This window comes from Rhopilema esculentum, chromosome 16 (assembly GCF_057945365.1).
Source record: "Rhopilema esculentum isolate cy_ngs chromosome 16, ASM5794536v1, whole genome shotgun sequence".
In the NCBI taxonomy this organism is placed as follows: domain Eukaryota; kingdom Metazoa; phylum Cnidaria; class Scyphozoa; order Rhizostomeae; family Rhizostomatidae; genus Rhopilema; species Rhopilema esculentum.
The window spans coordinates 10060677-10079845 of NC_142830.1; the positions used below are offsets into that span (position 1 = coordinate 10060677).

At 38.4% G+C, this 19169-nt stretch overlaps 1 protein-coding gene across 4 annotated transcripts in view; it reads left to right on the forward strand.

Moving 5' to 3' along the window:
* LOC135682313 (cadherin-23) overlaps positions 1-19169 on the forward strand; it is a 54432-nt gene that overhangs the window by 8340 nt on the left and 26923 nt on the right. For 2 of the 4 annotated variants that reach the window (XM_065197154.2, XM_065197156.2), the window contains 11 exons: positions 8913-9145; positions 9772-9899; positions 10284-10503; positions 10818-11095; positions 12131-12250; positions 12639-12795; positions 14009-14211; positions 14765-14967; positions 15878-15986; positions 17269-17418; positions 18039-18464. In XM_065197154.2, the coding sequence (XP_065053226.2) occupies positions 8913-9145; positions 9772-9899; positions 10284-10503; positions 10818-11095; positions 12131-12250; positions 12639-12795; positions 14009-14211; positions 14765-14967; positions 15878-15986; positions 17269-17418; positions 18039-18464 (2227 nt within the window). Of the gene's footprint in view, positions 1-584; positions 1460-3632; positions 4880-8912; positions 9146-9771; positions 9900-10283; positions 10504-10817; positions 11096-12130; positions 12251-12638; positions 12796-14008; positions 14212-14764; positions 14968-15877; positions 15987-17268; positions 17419-18038; positions 18465-19169 lie in introns of those variants that run through there. The other 2 variants (XM_065197157.2, XM_065197155.2) reach the window with 2 other exon arrangements.

Here is a 19169-nt window from a genome sequence, read left to right on the forward strand (position 1 = left end):
AACATTGTAGCCTTAAGGGCTATTTCGGCCTATAAATCTTTTATTATATAAAGAAATAAGTCTTTAAGGGTAGATAATCTTTAAGGATAAACAAAAACAAATTCTTAGTATGTATTGTAAGTGATTGAAAAACTAACGTCACTAAATTGGTATCATTTGATAGATATTGAAGAAAAGCAAAAAATAATTCAAGATGCATCAATATAGTTAAGTTTCATTTTATTAATTTAATTTGCCAAACGGAACTCCATATACACAGCAGATCAAAACAGGCCCGTAGCCAGCCCTCTGGCGTAGGGGTGGCAAATACAGGCAAAGTTTAAACTGAAGTTTTATGAGGGAGAGGAGGGGGTGCGGAGAGTTAGTGGAAACAAAGAAGCAAAAAGGTTGTAGCAGAAATTAAACAACTTTCATCCTCTTAGTTTCTATTCAGTTAGAAAATTTTTAAATGTTAGCATTCGAGAGAAGATTTGCACACTGCTTGGAGTGTGCAAATCCTCGAAAACTCCTCGAATGTTTTCTCCAGAACAGAAATATTGACGCTACATATTTGTATGGAGGTATCAGGGTCTCGAAATAAATGCCCCAAGTAAACAGTTATTCTTCCGCCAAACTTATCTTGTCTCAAATTGTCATGACAATCCAACGACGAAAAAGTGCATTAAAAAAAAAAATTGGAGACAAATTCTCCGGGTGGCAAACAACTGGTGTTCTCTTGCTCCAGGGGTGGCATTGCCACAATGCAACCCCCTGGCTACGGGCCTTGATCAAAACCCTAACATGAATTGCCATATTTTACGAATGCCAAGTACATCTCTAGCAAGGAAACGAAGCTGTCACTTGTGCTGTTTCCACGGTTCCACAATGGTTTACACTTGGATCGTAATAGCAGCACAAACAACATATCTAGTGCATATTGCAAAACAAGTTGTTTGCAGATCATATTGATAACAGTGTGTTTTATTCAATCATGACTGTGTACTCACAGCGAGGTGCAAAGTGTCAGCTATTCCAAGGAAACCGTGGTAAGGATGGAAGTAAGGACATCGTTTTTCATACTTTGCCTGGTATTTTTGTATTTTACTGATACCACAAGAGGTTGGTGGCTCTCTAGAAGGAGAAGACGAAGATGCTCTCCAACAAACTGTCAAGTAACTGGTTGGTCATCGTGGGGTACATGTAGCTATAGCTGTGGCAGCGCTGGGGTGCAAAGTAGGCATCGCTCCGTCACCCGTATACACAGCTGTGGGGGCAGCTGCTACCATTTGTCAGAAGCAAGAGCTTGCAATAGGAAATGCTGTCCAGTTAACTGTGCTTGGAATTGGGGTAATTGGGGTGCATGTCAAGGTTGTGGCACTGGAAGTAGAAGCAGGACTGTCGTTGTGTTGCGTAATCCATCATGCGGGGGGACAACATGTCCGAACTCAAGAAGCCAGTCACAGGCATGCAACACTGGGAGGTGAGACACTTAGATTGTCTTGAAGTTGTTTGTTGGAGAGTATGCTTTCTCGCACTTTCTCATTTCACGTAAATTCCATTTTGCATGAAGTCCTTAGGAGGCCTTAGGACCCCTTAGATTTGAATCAAAAGAAGAGGAGAAAGGGTTACCTTTTTTATCCACAGTCACATTTTCTTTTGCAAAACGATTGTCTTCTTCGCCGTGACGTTTTTTCGTATCAATTTAAAATCAATTGTAGGGGCAGATAAAGAAATGTTGGGTCAGACGGTAGCATCAACGAACTATACTCTTTTTTTATAAGAACCAGTAATTTTAAGTTCAGGCTGATTGATCTTAATTTTTTCGGCTGAAAATCTAGGGTGTAAGCAGTGCGAGCTTTTTCGCTCTAGAGAGGAAGTCAGGACTCATTTACCAACAAAGTGAATGAGACAACCTTCATTAGCCGACAGGTTTGAATATTCACCAAAAAAGCACCCACATATGGCTAAAATCCTTTTTTGAGATAAAATGTTGTTCAAAACTGCATTTTGCAGAAGCTCAGCCTCGGCTTGTTCTTAATTTGTTCTTTAGTGTGACCAATTTTGAGGTTCGTGTTCTTATAAAATTGTTCTTAAAAAAAGGAAGGAGTGTAGTCTAAGAAACTTTTTGGTGGATCTGCTCCCCCATTTCCGCGTTACGATTTTTTGAAACCATTCAAAATAGACAAGCCAAATCATACCTGGCGTTGTCATACAATCTTGTGAGTCAGGAGATCTGGGATCTAGGTTGTTGTTTAATCAGAATACCCGAAGGACACGGGCATTTGCCAGTATAGAAATGCTATATGTTATGTTTTATATTTTTATGCATAATCGTAATCAGCGTCCATAAGATCGCAAGTACACTCTTTTTTTATAAGAACCAGTAAATTCAAGTTCAGGCTGACTGTTCTTAATTTTTTCGAAAATCTGAGGCTGGATTGTTCTTAATTTGTTCTTAAATTAAGAGGGTGTAAGCAGTGCTATTGCTAGCTTTTTCGCTCTAAGGAGGTGTTCAGGCCTCATTTACCAACAAGGTGAGTGAGACAGCCTTAATTTGCTGACAAATTTGAATATTCACCGAAAAAGCACCCACACATCGCTAAAAATCCTCGATTTTGAGAATAAACGTTGTTCAAAATTGCATTTTGCAGAAGCTCAGCCTCAGCTTGTTCTTAATTTGTTCTTAACTTTTGACCAGTTTTGTGGCTCGTGTTCTTATAAAATTGTTCTTATAAAAAAAAGAGTGTATTTGAACTTGTTAAATTTCACTAAAATAGGCAAATCATAAAGAAACCACGCATTTAAAGGAGTCCAGAAATTTTTGCAGATGACAACTTTAGGTACGCTCTTTTTTATAAGACTATTTTGATAAAAACACGAGCCTCAATGACCAAGCTGTGGCTAGGGCAATATAATTTTGAACAGAATTGTGAAACCTCCTAAAAATCCTATCTCAAAAACGAGGAGATTTTTGCCATCTAGGGGTGCTTTGTAGGTAAACTTTCAATCTTTGGATGGCTCACTCACTTTGTTTGCAAATCTGAACACTCCCATTGAGCACAATAGTTAACAGTTACATGCTTATACCTTAATAATTTGTGCACAAATCAAGAACAATCCAACCTCAAAATTTGGAAAAATTAAAAACAGCCAGCCTGAACTTCAATTTACTGATTTTGATACAAACGAGTGTATTTCGAAATCGAGCCACAGAACAGGAAAATTCCTCTGACTGGTAATCTCTCTGACTGATTTGCCAGTTCCTTTTTACCTATGTATTTAGCTTTTTACCGATGTATTTAGTGTTCTGACTGGAACCAAAGCATCTGTGCGGACAGGCCTCTGCAAGAAACAAGGCCGCTTGCTTGCAATGACGGACCCACTATTTACAGCACGTTACAGCAAGAAAAATGCGTACGGAACTAACTAAAGTGTTAATTTTTACGCTTGGAAAGTGTCGGCAGAAATTTGTTTCATGTCAAGTGCAAGCCCAAGCTACGAGGGTTTGGGAATACCCCATTGCACAAATGGTCACCTGATTTTCACATTTACTTCGGAAGGGAACGCAAGCATCGACTCTAAAATAACGTTGATAATAAATAAATGAATAAATAAATAGATAAATAAATAAATAAAAAAAAATAAACAGATGAATAAACGAATAAAATGAATAATTTCTTTACAGTTTGCGTATGGCTTGAAAATCTAATTGCTACGCAAAAGCTAATTCATGCCAACTATCAGATCTATATGACGTCATAAGTTCTGCTCAAGGTTCAAGTCCCCTCAATCTGTAATGTGCTCGTTGGCCCCGACCCAGGCTCGTAAACGCAAATCGGAAAAAAACAATTTTATTTGGAAGGTAATAAAACAGAGCCAATTTTTATTAGCTAATCAACCGTGCTACCAGAAATGTCACGCAAAACTGTTCTTTAGTGGTCTTGGAAACAATTTTAGTATGTAGGTGAAGAAAGATTCATTTAGAAATAAAAACGATGTTTAAAAAACACGATACACAAATTATCCAAATGATAAGAACATCGAGGCTAAACAAAAATTATCTGGTTTTTATAAAAAAGGGTGTACTTGCTGTTACGTTACGATGTTACAAAACATCCATAAGAAATTGAAATTTTCAAATTTACGGAAACAGTGTTGGCAGATTTCCCCCTTGCAACCAACTCACTGCCCCTGTTGATGTTTGGCAAATTTGTGCAATGATTTGTGCTACGTCATGTTTGCTTTACTTGCCCAGTCAGGAAAGTCGAACCATAGTGTGTGCCATTCATTGTTCGCAGCATAGTGCGACTTCAATGGATTGTTATGTAAACGATCTCTCATTACCATAAAGATACCCATCAAAGTCAGTGTTGTAAGATTATTAGCGGCATACTGACCAATATTTAATCGCGGGACTCGCTTAGCGGGTCAAAAATTGTGAATTGCCCAGCTACCTCAAGCTACAGCGCAAAATGAATCGGAATACTCTTTGGATTCTTTTTGTGCTTCTCGCTGGGTTATTATTCGACGAAACCGAGTGCTGGTGGACATCACGACGAAGACGCAGGCGATGCTCTGCTCAAAACTGCGAAGTTAGTAACTGGACACAATGGACTGGCTGTAGTCATTCTTGTGGCTCGTCCGGACGTCAGACAAGGCAACGTCATGTCACACGAGTGCAAAGCTGTGGCGGTGGCTGTTATCATTTATCAGAAGGTCGGGACTGCAATCGTGTTTGCTGCCCTGTTAGCTGTTCTTGGAGCTGGGGCAACTGGGGCTCCTGCCAAGGTAGTTGTGGAAGGGGAACGCAGAGTAGAAGCGTTGTTGTCTCTGTTAATCCATCTTGTGGGGGCACTGCTTGTCCAACTCAATCGCAATCACAGGCCTGTGATACTGGAAGGTAAGAATATGTCGGGGAAATGATCCTGAAAAGTGTCTAGATCTTGTGCCATTCATTACTTTTATATACCACGATGTGTTGGTGTTGACTCCGTTTTGAAAAATGAAAACCATCTTTTCGCAAATTGTATTAATTTGAACTATATGTCAACCAATAGAGCTCGGCAAAAGTTCTCCGAATCTAAGGCCCTCTAACCCTGGGAGCCATGGTTCGTCAGAGCAGAAGTACCTCGCACCAAAGCTCGTTTAAAGCTGGACACTTAATTTGTTTTTAACTTAATCATCATTTATAATCATTAATCTCTCTGGTCCTGTAACTGAATGTTACTTTCAACATGTTTCCGAGTTTAAGTTTAACACGCGAAGAAGTGAAGAAATTCTGTAATGATTACAGTATACAAAAAGTTATGAAAATAGGTATTTTCACACGGCAGTTTGTAATTCAGTTTTTGTGATTGAAAAAAATATCCTGGAAGGCCGAGGGATTAAAGTTTAGTGTACTAATTGCAACCTTCTGGCTCGTTTTATTCGTTTTGGTCCTCCAAATCCATATAGTTATCTGTTTGATCCATCAATCCAATTAGAAAAGGGCTGGCTATTACTGTTGTCGTCAGCTCCCTTGAGAACACCGATCCTGGGACGTTGCAGCGATGTGCCGAACTGTGCAAACCCGGACGTGCAGTGGAACTGAATGAAGTTTACATTCAGATGCAATAAATGTTCATCCATGTAATGTAAGAATGCAACAAAAATTGCAATTGTGTCTCAGAATTCGATACTTTTTGGTATAAATGTTGTATCCTGGCAATTTCATTTTCATATCCTTGAATCTTTAGAGCGTCTACTTTTCGTTCCCGACAAGTGCAAACTCAACTGTCTCTTCTCTTTTCCTTTATTCATTGTATCGTCCCTCTGTCTCTCCATGCATGTTTTATCCACACATATTCCTATTCATAACATAACATTCACCGTTCTAAGACCTTTTAACCTGAATTCTTGATGCTTTGGCACAATTTTCAATAATCCGCCATTAAAAATTTTTAAAGATCAACGAAAAAAACGCATTTAAAAGGAGAACAATAAAGACTAAAAAAGGGAGCCATTTTTATTTCAAAAACATTACCACAAATTTCATTTCATGACAAACAATGCCGAATCATCATCATATCGTGGTCATATGTAATTTTATAATGATCTGTTGCTCTGTGACACACGCTGTGGAATGTTAAAGCAATGCGACTTCGGTTTTCATTCATAGCAACTTTGGTAATTCATCGTAGTAACAGTCAATAGATATGTAAGGTATGCTAACAATCGGAAATTTTGATAGCCACTGCCTCAAACTCCGAAATGCTTCCGGGACAAGCAACTATATGTTTTTATATGATTCATACCTCGATGTCTATAAGTAAAGTTTTAAGCTTTTGGTAGCATACTAGTAATTTCAAATTTACTATTTTTATCCCCATTTCCAATGACCTTTAGAGGTATTTGCAGTCGTTTAATTTAATTTAATAATGCTTTTGCAGTTGTGCATATTCTACGTCCACAGAGGATGACTCAGTCTTTAGAAGCTTCTCCTCAAAGCCAGAAATCCTAATCATTTCCTACACACAGGTTTTCGGCCAGAAAGTAACGAAAACGCTTTTTGCTCCGAAACATCTTTGCTTCCGGTTATACCCCGAAGTAACGGGGGCATAGCCATTTTTGCAAAATCTTTTGTTGCGTATCATTAAATGGCCCTAGGCCCTCCAACTTTCAATCTTTGTCAAAGCCCCGGCAACTACGGTCTAAGTTAAGACCATTTCTACAGAGCCTCCGACGAAGAGGAGGGGGGGCGAGGGTGGGCCATGCTCTCCCCACTTTTTTGGAAAACAGTAGAGCTTTTTTTAAAATCTTCAGTTATGATTGTTAAAATGTTCCTTGCCCCTCCCCCACTTTTCAACCTGCGTCGGAGTACATGTTCTACTGTTTCGATGTCATTGGATTGAACAGAGTTGTAAAACACTCTTTCTTACATATAACACTCTTTCTTACATATAACACTCTTTCTAACGTTGAGGCAGGATGTTCTTAATTTGTTCTTGGGGTTGTAGCTACCGTAAATCCTCGAATAACCCCCCCCCCAGGGGCTTATTTATCTTTAAAATTTTTGGATGGTGGGTTATTCGCGGGGGGGGGGGGGGGCTCAACGAGAGGGGGCTTATAGAATTATTGTAGATATTAAGAAGACATTAATAAAAATATTCGTATATTTTAGTAGGAATTTCTTTATGAATAATTAATTAGTTATCACCAAAAGTATGAGTCAATTCGAGGATTCACGGTAAATTAATTTAGACACGAGATTATATTTTACTGTAGAAAAAAGCAATGGACGGGTAAGGTGCAGGTATATTCTTTTTTGAGGCTCATGTTCCTAAAAGTTGTTCATTAAAAGAGTATAATGTGACTCTAAAAGATATATGCAGTATATGAACGTTTGCAAGGTGTATCACAACGTTCCCTATTACACAAAGTGTAGTTAAAAGTTTCTTCTACAGTGAACATTGTACTTTGCCTGTGAAAGTGGCCGGTTTGGTACCCGAAAATCGAAGTTCCCATCTTAAAAAAATGGGCTTAAATGTGTTGTACTCAAAACACCCTGTTGTCTCAAACGGAATAATTAATTCTATGCTTCACATGCGTTTTTTATATTTTATCTTTGCCTAAAGCACTTCATCGAAAGACAGTGTGTCCTTGCGTTATCCCAAATTCAATTTAACCTTGCTATGACATGCTTTGTGGGCCTCAAATCAAATCAAATCAAAACTTTTTTTCAGCAACAAATCAATTAATTACAAGATACGTCATGCTAGTTGTTAAGATACAATCATTAATAACAATAAAGATTACATTACAGGGAAGAACATAAGATATTTATAAGATCAGCTGATGGACACACGGAAAATACTCATGAAGAAGCTATCAGAGCCATGTGCCCAGTTTGACGTGAAATGACGATAGTTTAATATTAGTTTTGTTTGAATAATAACAGTAAGAATAAAAAAATAACAATTAAAAAAAAAAATTTTTCAAATAATAATGGTTTACAATATGCACAAATAGTTAAATATCTCCGCCTCGAAATATCTCCGCTCGGATCTGCTTTCTCGCTTAACCTGATGTATTAGAATTTATTGCATTTTAATCCTCATGATAGAAAGTAGTTGAAATACATCACAACGATAGGGCTCTTTAGGCCTTACGCTTTCTGTGAAGTGCCCGTTTTAGAAACAGTCAGCCTCTTTCGCTGATACACCAGTTAAGCTCAAAATAAACAATGTCGTGGTATCAAGCAGAAAAAGCTGTTTCTATTTAACCAGCATTTACTTTTCTTTGTGCGTATATCTGGTGGTTTTCTTTGAAACCTCTTTGACAACAAGCCCTCAGTTCATTCCGTTATGCAGTTGCTTGCTTGCCAGTTTTCTCAAGTAAATAGTGATTTACGCTTTTCCAATGTTAATGTAGCTTTGTCTAAAATAGGATCTTTATTCATCACATCATCAGAAATCATCACATCATCAGAAATCATCACATCAGCACAAATCATCACATCATCATAAATCATCACATCATCACAAATCATCACATCATCACAAATCATCACATCATCACAAATCATCACATCATCACAAATGACATTACTTTGTTTTGCAAGGCTTTCTCTTTGTCTGTTCTTTTTTGGCAATTAGTGTTGCCCTTCCACTGACCATGAGAAAAGCTTTTCATACATTTCCGCAGTCTGGTTCATTGCCATAATGTATCTTAATCAGAAATATGCTTGTAAAATCTATGGTCAAAATTATTTTAAAAATATATAAATAAATAGAGGCTCAAAGGGTGTTTTTAGTACTTGAAGGAACACCGAGTGTCACATATTTTAAAAGTACCGTGTATGGTTGATGATCTGTATTGTCTTGTCCATGTACTCAGTAATTAGACACTGAAAACAGTTCTTGCCATTCTTTGATGAAATTTTTTTTCTGTCCCAGATGCTGCCCGGTGAATTGCGCGGTCTCCTCTTGGGGTAGCTGGGGGTCATGCAATGCCCAATGCGAGAAAATGGGAGTTCGATCACGAACAAGGACAGTTGTGACAGCTGTATCGTGCAATGGAACCCCTTGCCCAGGTCTCACACAGTACAACACGTGCAACGGACCATGTTGCCTGAGGAATTGTGTTTTGAGTGACTGGACAGTATGGGGGACGTGCTCAGCCCCCGCAGGTTGGTTCCCCACATTGTTTACATATTTTCTTTTTATTAGTTCCAGAAGGCCATATATTATATTCGTTTCAATTCAGTGCGGGAAAAGTAGCTAAATAAGCGCAGTTTGTGAGCTGCCCGCAGTTGTATCCACTGAATTTTGCAATGAGAATTCTACAAGTTTAAATAGCACATATGAGACCATTGTTACAATATTTAGACCTTTATGTGCCAGAAACTTACGTCTAGCAATTTAAGTGATTTTGCATGAGTTAATCAGCAGATAATTATTAATGCTCAAAGAAAATGCCTCTGTTAAAGAAGAAATATCAATCTGAGCAAACCATGAAAGGATTTGTGTATTGTTTATAACTGATGCTGTGGTGAATATGTAAAACATATAGTTAATTCAAAGTTTAGGACGGATAATTGCAGGAGATTGTTGAGCCTGTCTCCATATCTAGTTAACTTACTCTTATCAGTTTATTGATACGCTTCCATGACATGCTTACATCATAATTTCGTACCAATGTTTACTAATTTCTTTCACATTATCAGGTGGCGATCTCATTTGTCTACTGAACAGAGCATGTATTTTGCTCGCTGCATCGCTAGGTCATTATGTAAGACCTTTGTTTGTCTTTAAGGTCAATGCAGTACGAATTCAGGGACTCATGCTAGAAGCAGAACTGTAGTTAGAGCACAGTCTTGTGGAGGCACCTGTTCTGCATTGCAGGAATCAAAAGCATGTACACCAGTGCCTATACAATGCCAGGTTCGGGGGAGCTTTGTCGTAACCTTCTAATGTGAATTACACGATGTAGCAGTTATGATGATTTTTCAGTATAACCTGAACCAGTATGGTGCTTGTTCTGAACCTGAACCAGTATGGTGCTTGTTCAAACTATTCTACCAAAGAACCTCACCAAACACTTATTCCCTATAATTAACAGCCTTAGAATTTATATATTTTAGAATTTCAAAGCTCTTTTTTATTTTTGTTTTAGCTCAATCCAATTATTCAAACGTTGTAGCTGGAAACCATAACTGAAAATAACTGTTTTTGGAAATAATGAAAATTTGGCTTATTTTTGTAGCTTCCTATTGATATGTCAAATAGTTGTAGAAGTGCGATAGTAACGGTTCATATCATTGTAAGGTTTCTCAATGGAGCAGTTGGAGCACATGTACACTGAAAAGTGGGTCTTGCGGAGCTGGCACTCAGGCCCGCACAAGAACGATTGTCAGACAGCCATACTGTGCCTCCGCTTGTCCAGCAACAACGGACAGAAGGGACTGCGTTCATAGCTGCTGCCCGGTTGATTGTACTCTGTCGCAATGGACTGCATGGGGAAAGTGCTCAGCAAATTGTGGCCAAGGTAGGAATATGGTTTATAGATGATAATTTGTAAATCCAGCTTGATGATAAGTTGGCTTATCTGAGGCATGCTGTCCCAGCAAATAAACCTCTGAAAAACAAACGAAAAAAACCTTGTAAGGAACACAAATGGAAACGGTTTCTTTAAGGTACATATCTTCTGAGTGGTAAGGGGGCAGTTCTCTTGATAAAGCAATCAATCGGATATTTGTCTTGCAGTTGTGTTTTTAAGCACATTTATAAACCATTTAGTTTTATCGAAACGTACCGTTCGAAACGTACCGTAAATTTAATTGAATGTTCTCTGGTCGCCAGGATCGCAAGTAAGGACACGCCAAGTGGCCACCCTTGCCAGTTGCGGTGGTGCCTGCAGCTCAGTCTTATCCCAAGCCCAACAGTGCACCGTTGTTCAGAAAATTGATTGTCAGCTAGGTCCGTGGTCTAGTTGGTCTACATGCAGCTCTGGTTGTGGCAACGGTCTTCAGCAACGAACGCGCTCCATAACGAGGCAACCAACTGCATGTGGGGTGCCATGTGGGAACCTAACTGAAACGAGGCAGTGTCAAAGCTACAGAGAGAACAGAGATTGTCAGGTCAGTCAGCTTGAAAACTATGTGAAATTTATGGTATTGACAAATCGACTTAGAATTCTATAGTTAAGCTTCTCATTTTTTTTATATTTGAGAACCACTAAATTGAGATACAGGCTAGCTTTTCTTAATTTTTTCAAAACTTCGAAGTTGGATGGCTCTTCATTTTCTCTTCCATTATTAGGGTTTATTTTTTATTTATTTATTAGAGAACTCAGTAATACCGGTAGCGCCATCTGTCCAGTGACCTTGGACGGCCTCGATTAAGGGCCTACATCCCTATACCTCTTTACAGGCAAGTACACCTGTAGGCAAGCTCAGGTTCCGTAGGTTTTCTTGAATATTTTGCAACATGCTTACACATATTGTTAGTCTTTTCAGCCCTTTACTTAAAGGTAGTTTACGGTTTTAGTTTTATCGAATTTTATAGGTTGGTTGTTGCGCAAAATATAAGTTGTTTCATATGAGATTACCTGAGAATTAGCGTTGATCTCACGGTAACCGTTTTCCATGAGCGTTCTATTTGCCAAGGAATCACCTGTCTTTATAGCGGCATCACCTAGCCTTAAAGGCCTAACGATTTTCTTCGTCAATGTCAAGAATATTAATTCAATTTAGAAAGCGGCTTCTCTTATTCGCTTGAAAACTCAGTTGAATTTTAAATCTATGAAGTTCTGGCTTGTAGCATCCAGTGATTCACATGATCATGATGTCAGTGCAACCGAAAGTTTAATTGTTTCCTTCCGATGTATCTGTATCTTATTTTAGCTTTATTTTCTGTACTTTTCTCTGTTATAGTTTACTACTTCGTTTAAACCTTCCTTTATTTACTATGTGCTTAATCTGGTATTTATTTATTTTATTTTTGGCATTTACCACCCCTTTTTCCAAGTCTAAAACATATATTTTTTACCCTGTACCCCAACGTTCCCAATGTTTTAGAGCCTTACGCAAAGTAAATATATAAATATATGCTGAAGTAGTCCATTATCCATTCGAATCTATTTTGTTTTTCATGCTTTAAGTATTACTTTGTAGGTTAGCAGTTGGTCAGCTTGGGCACAATGCAGCTCAAATTGCTCATATGGAACTCAAGTTCGACTTAGAAACGTAATCCAGACGAAGAGATGTAATGGAGCCAGCTGTCCCCCTTTACAGGTGGGTGCTGAAATAGTTCCAATCAAGTTTCCGTACTGTAATATTTAGAGATGGCACAAAAATGGAGCATTTTAATTCACTCTGGAAGTATCCTATGTTCTTTTCTCTGGAGGCTGTCATGCAAAAATCGCATTTGTGCAATCAATGAGAATCTAAACGTTAAAGAGTATTATTTTTCTAGGTTACGTAAAGTCTTTATGTGCCCTTTATCATATCGAATGTTAGATCGAAGCGTCATGTTTCGTTTGGGTGCTAACGTTTGGGTATGTGACGTCAGAAGTGAGGGTATCAAGTTTCACTGCCTCTTTTGCTTAGCAATGGCATCTAGCAAATATTTAGTGAAATAACAGTTCGTGGTTTTTAATATAATGCATATTGTTTATTTCAGCAATCGAAAACTTGTGGGTTACCGAACGGTGGCTGTGGACAGCTTTGTCGAGAAGCAGATGCGTCATGTTACTGCTTGCCCGGTTACAAATTGCGCAATGGCACCCATTGTGACAAGAAGGACTGCGGCAGGCCAGTCGCTGATTATTGCCCACCAGGTGAGTACAGGCGCCCCGCATTCGGATTTAAACCACAAGCCAGTACGCTATCTCATGATTTGTTCAAATGTTACTGAAATGTCCATTGCAAAATTTTGCAAACATAATTCATGAAGACATGCCCGATCGAATCCTGTTTTCGGAATAACCTTTTGAATGGTTAACCAAGTTTTGTAGTTTGACGAAAGATTTATGATTCACGTGCGAGTGAAGTCATTGGCTGGTTCATGATTGGAACGCAAATAATATTTTTGTAAGAAATGATTCCGCCCAATTTTCTTACCTACAGTTTCATCAACAAATCGATCTTATTAGAATAGTATTTTTATGAACTAGGATCTGATTATAAGGTTATAACTTTATAGAGGATTTCTTCTAAAGCTTTACTTTGTCAAGGTTGGGTAGTTTGAGTTCAGGCTGATTTTTCTTAAATTTTTCGAAAGTCTGAGGCGATTTCTAGCTTTTCGTTCTGGGGGGTGTTCAGGTCTCTTTTGCCAACAAAGTGCGCGAGACAACCTTCATTTGCCGCCATGTTTGAATATTTACCGAAAAAGCACCCACATATGACTAAAAATCCTCGTTGTTGAAATAAAACGTTGTTCAAAATTTCATTTTACAGTAGCTCAGCCACAGCTTGTTCGTAACTTGTTCTTAACTTTTGACCAATTTGGAGGGTAGTGTTCTTATAAAATTGTTCTTATAAAAAGGGTGTATTTTCCGTATAAGGGGTACGTTGAAAGTGCGCATACCATTTCTAATTTCTTCAAAAGCAAGATCGGTATCCTCTACTTACAAAGCAAACGCTTGCTGAAATTTCTACACCTTTGATCTTTCTACTGCCTTTTCAGCTCGGAAGTCTTTAATTAGATGAATTTGTCGAAATTGCAGATTCTAGTTCTTATACCCTAGCCGCACATGCAAGTGAAGTTTAGAAGGGAAAATGTATTGTCTGTTAGCTTGACTGTAAGGGCTATGATTTTTTCAACCTGCAACCTACGTAAATCAGGATCCCCGAATAACGAAAGCTGAAAACTGAACACTAACTTTAACGAATGGCGCAAATAAGGCTTGGAAAATTCAAACGCAAGCTTAGGGTCACGATTTGGGATATTTTGGTTTACCGTTACGCTATTTAACATCTTTTTTATAAATCACAATTAAACTCTACCTGCGAATTCTGCGTTTCATATTTGCGCTCTCTTGAAATTTACAGGAGAAGCAAATGGAACTGTGTGCCGACAACCCTGGTTCACTTGCCCAAATGGTGCTTCTGTTTTCCAAACCACATGTACTGTTGGGTGCCCTTCTACATATCGACTGAAAGGGCTAGCTTCAGTATCTTGTGAAGCCGATGGCGATTGGTCAGCGGGACATAAAACAACGTACTGTAGACGTATCAATGACCCACCATCGGATGTAAGCGTACAACTAATTTTTTCTCGTTGTATTGAATTGTATAATGAGCGTTTCGGAGGCTCAAGCCCCCAGTGTTCATTGGCTGGGCTTGGTCTTGTGGTATTTCCATTCTTTGTGAATAGTGAAATAAACGATATCAGAGATATGGATTTTTCCCTTATACAAAATGCTTTCCCTTTTTTGGTGCAAAATCCCTCTTTTTATCTAAAAAGTGCCCATTTAGCATGGCCCAGTGAAACAAGTGATGACGCATTTCTTCGACGTATCTCTTCCCAATTTAACACATAGCTACACCCATGCAATACATAACTCCCCCTGCCCCAAGACACCCCCTTCACCCCTTCAGAGACAGACGACCGATACATTGTGGGGTGGAAAATGAATACCCAAAGTGTGTTTGTACCACAAAGTTTTTGTGCAGATGTCATTATCCCTCCGTTTCTCCTGGCAAGTTTTTTCTGTATCCCGTTTTGCTGTTTGACCTACATCAATGTTAATTAACGTTTATTTCATAACTTCGCCCCAATTCTTTATTCTGTCAAATTTATTCCAGATTGTCCTCTCGGGTAGACATGTTGTTCTTGAAAACAGTCCACCTGGTACACTTATCGGCTTGCTTTCTTCTGTTGACGTCAATTCCAAAGACAATCACACTTACGTCTTGGTATCTGATGGTTTCTTGCAAGGAAAATTCTTTATCATTGGAAACCAACTCTTGGCCCGGACTCCGTTTGATTACGAGACTGATGCAACAAGGTAGCCGCTTTGATTGTTTTTGCTTGCCGTAAATGACGAAATTAGCGCCCCTTGCCGAATAACCGCCAATGCCGAATAAGCTCCCGGGGATTAAGTCAATTTTTTTCAATTAGCACCCCCTGCTTGAATAAGCGCCCCTAAACAAACGGGGCGCTAATCTTAATACAAAAATAAGACTGGGCGCTTTTTTGAATTAAGCAAAAACAACATATCTTATTGTCAACATGTATTTCAATTTACTAAAAAACATAGTCGTTTAATGATCTTGACCCCCGTATAAACCAACTATAAATGAGAATATTTCTTTTTAATCTTCAAAATTTCTGCAGAGAGAACAGTGGCAACCCTCAAATCGTCAGTAAAGGCTGAAAAATTCGCTGGAACGACAAGTCCAACTTTGCGTTTTCTTGGTCCGGCAACCACAGCTAAAACAAAGTTTCCTTCCTTGTTTATCATAAAATAATCCATGAGACGAGAGAATTCAATAAGAATATGACCAACAATGGTTCCATTTTTTCTATAAACTCCGATTGGATGCTTATCGTGGCCTAAGGCTTTTTCTCGGTCGTCTTTTTTGCAGTCAAACTTTTCTTTGAGCACAGGAGTGCAGTTGGTTTTATAAACATGATTTCACACGTAATTTTGCCATACGTAATTGCCACACGTAAAGTCAATTTTGTACATCATGTCGAAGTTGCTGATGGTTGTTCGTGGCTAATGGTGGTTCTCAGAAAAAAAACTAGAAAAAACTGGAAATAAATTTGCTCCCTTACATGGTATGAGCAAAAAGTAATAAGCGCCCCTGCTGAATTAACTGCCCCTGCCAAATAATCGCCGCTGCCAAATAATAGCAATTAGCACCATTTCATCAGCCTGGTACTTTCACATTGGAAACAATTTTCCTTTGTAGCTACTCCATTGGAATAATGAGTACTGACAACGGGAATCCACCACTATCCTTCACCAAATACATTACAGTCAACGTTGCTGATGTGAACGAGCCTCCAAGTGATATTCTTGTAAGTACATGTATTTTGATTTACAAGAAATGGATTTACAAGTTGGTCTAAAATGATATTTTCTCAGACTAGTGTAGATCCGTACCAGGTATGCTGTCTGTACTCTTGTGTGATCGCTTTCAACCAAAACCATGTTCAACGCGAACGCCCTCGGAAAATCGTTCCAGGTTCAGCATACACCCGGGACCAAGAGCCCAGTAAACTAAAGTCCCATTTCCCAATCCTGCCTTGTTTTCTTTGTTTTTGCGACGAAAGCTTTTACAGCACGAGGGTATTGCCCGATACTAGGGTAAAAACCTCTCTGGACTTCGCCATATATATACATTTTGTTATATTCCAAAGAAACCAGAGACCATACCTTTCGCGTTTTGTCTCTTTATAGTTTTTATCTCTTTATAGTTTGTTAGTTTGCTATAATCTGCAGACATGATCGTCAATGATAGACTTTAAGTTGAACCGAATCCAACCAAATCAATGTTGATTTACAAAAAAAATCAAAATTATTCGATAAATAGATAAACTCTAAAGGAGGCGAACTTAAGACTTTACTTGTCTCTTTTGGTCAGCCCGCAACATAAATTTCTTTGGGTATACAAAACAATCCTGAATAAATCCTGAAGATTTCACTTATGTAAAAAAATTATCTCGTATCATCTCAGTTGCTAAAACTTTTTTATAAGTTGGTAGAAATAAACCTTTTTTATTATCAAAGTTATACCTTTGTTATGATTATGTATTATTTCATATTTAACATACTTACCTTTTCAAAAGTTTAGCCACATCATTTTGTATATTAAGTTTTCCTATTTTTGTTTACATTTTCAGTTTACGTTTTTGTTTGCCGGGCCCAATATTTCTTTTGGTGGTACAAAACTTGTAAATAGCTTTGAAAAAAGCAAACATTTAGTAAACTAAAGCTTTTCGTCTGACACTCTTCAGAGTTTAAAACGTCAGAACATAGATCTATGTTCTGACGTTTTAAACTCTGAAGAGTGTCAGACGAAAAGCTTTAGTTTACTAAATGTTTGCTTTTTTCAAAGCTATTTCCAATATTTCTATGAGTGCTAATGGTTAAATACATTTTAAAGAGAGAGCCTCACATTGGCGGTATCTATTCTCAACCGAGGCAGTCGAATAAGCTGAGCATGTGCATTAGAATAATCTTGACCTAAATTTCACTTTGAAGTATGCGCTTTTCCCGGCATTATATGCCATATTACTAAGAATGTCTAACCTATGAATCCTGCATACGATGAAAAATACGTACGTTGTTTTTTGTTAGATTTCCAGCACGGAGATTGCAGAAAACAGCGACGCGGGGTCTGTTGTTGGTGTACTTGATACTCTCGATGCAGATGTAGGACAGAGAAATGTTTACAAGCTCATTGACTCGGCGAATGGAATGTTCAGGGTTCAAAACAACACACTTGAGGTAGCTAATCAGCCTTGGTTGTTGTGTCGTAATAAAGTGACGTTAAGATGGGTTCCGTGATGTTCAAGGGACCGAGCATACCCCTACGTAAAATGCCTACGGAAAATTATAGTAAATGGTAGACTGCCCGCAGCCAAAGTTGGCTTTTTGCGTCTTTTGTAATAAATGTCGTCTTGCTGTTAATATTCCAAGCCATTTAATTTGTAAAAACCCTGTTTTGTGGCAATGCTGAGTTTGCAGTGAATACAGATGCTCTTCGTGGACAACGAGCTCGTTATAGAAGCTGCCTGCATAAGTTACTAATTGCAAAAATCAATAATAATACAGTAAGAGGGCAAGGAATTGGCAGCTTCCTTTGAGTCTTGTGGAAAGAGAACATGCAGCTTGTTCAGGTATCCCAAAGTGATTACCTGACTCTCATAGTCAACATACAACCAAATTCCACCGTTTGAGCAAATGGTTACTAGATTGTCTCTGCCTCTGGTCTGTAGAAATAAAGAAAATGTTATGTTTGTCCTTAAAGTGAAAGCCAAATTCCTGCTGCCAAGTTAATGAATTGTCGAGTTTCTTTTGCTCTCCAGTTACTGATTAACTTTCTAATACTGAAGTTTCAATTTCAGGTGGCCAGGTCAAATGGAAACTGCCTTACTTCAGGTAGCCCAAAGTGCCCACTGAACTTTGAGAGTACGAAGCAATACCAGATTGAAGTTGAGAGTGCAGACGATAGAACACCCTCATTTAACATCACGCGAATGTTTAATATAACTGTAACGAACAGAAATGATCCGCCGTATGATATTAGAATTTCCAAGAATACAGTCAAAGAGAATGACCCTCATGGCACTGTTGTCGGGCAGTTAATTGCCAGCGATGAAGATGCGGGTCAAGCAGGGTCAATGCGCTTTGCCCTCGTTAATGACGATGGAGGAAAATTTGCATTGACGAGTAATGGAAGCGTAGTCAAATCAAAAGATATTGATTACGAGACTGACAAATCTCATGTGATTGAGGTCAGGGCTACGGACAATGGATCACCTCCAGCATCGGCAAGTCCCTTTTTTCAGTTGCTATTTTTTTATGGAAAAGTGGAAAAACAAATTGAAAGGCCCTAATAAATACGGGCGAATATTTTCGAAGGCAAATCGGGGTTGCCAGATGGGATTTACAAAAGAAGGCCAGACAGGTGACACTGTCTCTGGCCAAAATGCATATAGAAAGGCCAATTTGAAAATTCCCAAAAAAATACACTGCGCACAGTGAAGTATATATTCCCATAAATGAGCCTTTTAGATAATTTCCAAGCTCGAGAAAGAAACTGAGAAGCTTTCTCCTTCAAATCAATTCCTTTGCTGATCGTTAGATTAACTGATTATATTTGAAATTTGAGTTTACACTGTGCAGTTGTGCTCTTTCAATTCATAATTTGTTTGCTACTTAGGGTGTTCAAGTTTAAATAAAACAAATGAATGACCTCAAAATGCTAAAAACGGTCAGATTGAAGTAGTAGACGAAAAATAAATTTTCCAGGCAATTTTACTCTAAAAAGGGCCAAAATTGGGAAATTTGGTCTGAAAAAGGCCAATCCGGCAGCCCTAAGGCCAATAGCCTATTTTTATCATTTTTGTGAGTGTTTATTGCTGCTCATTCCAATATTTCTTGCTGTGATCCTATAATTTGTTTTTCTTTCGAAGTTCGTGATCTCTTCCTCAGTCCTTAACATTGATACCCGTAATTCTTGTCTCAGATACATC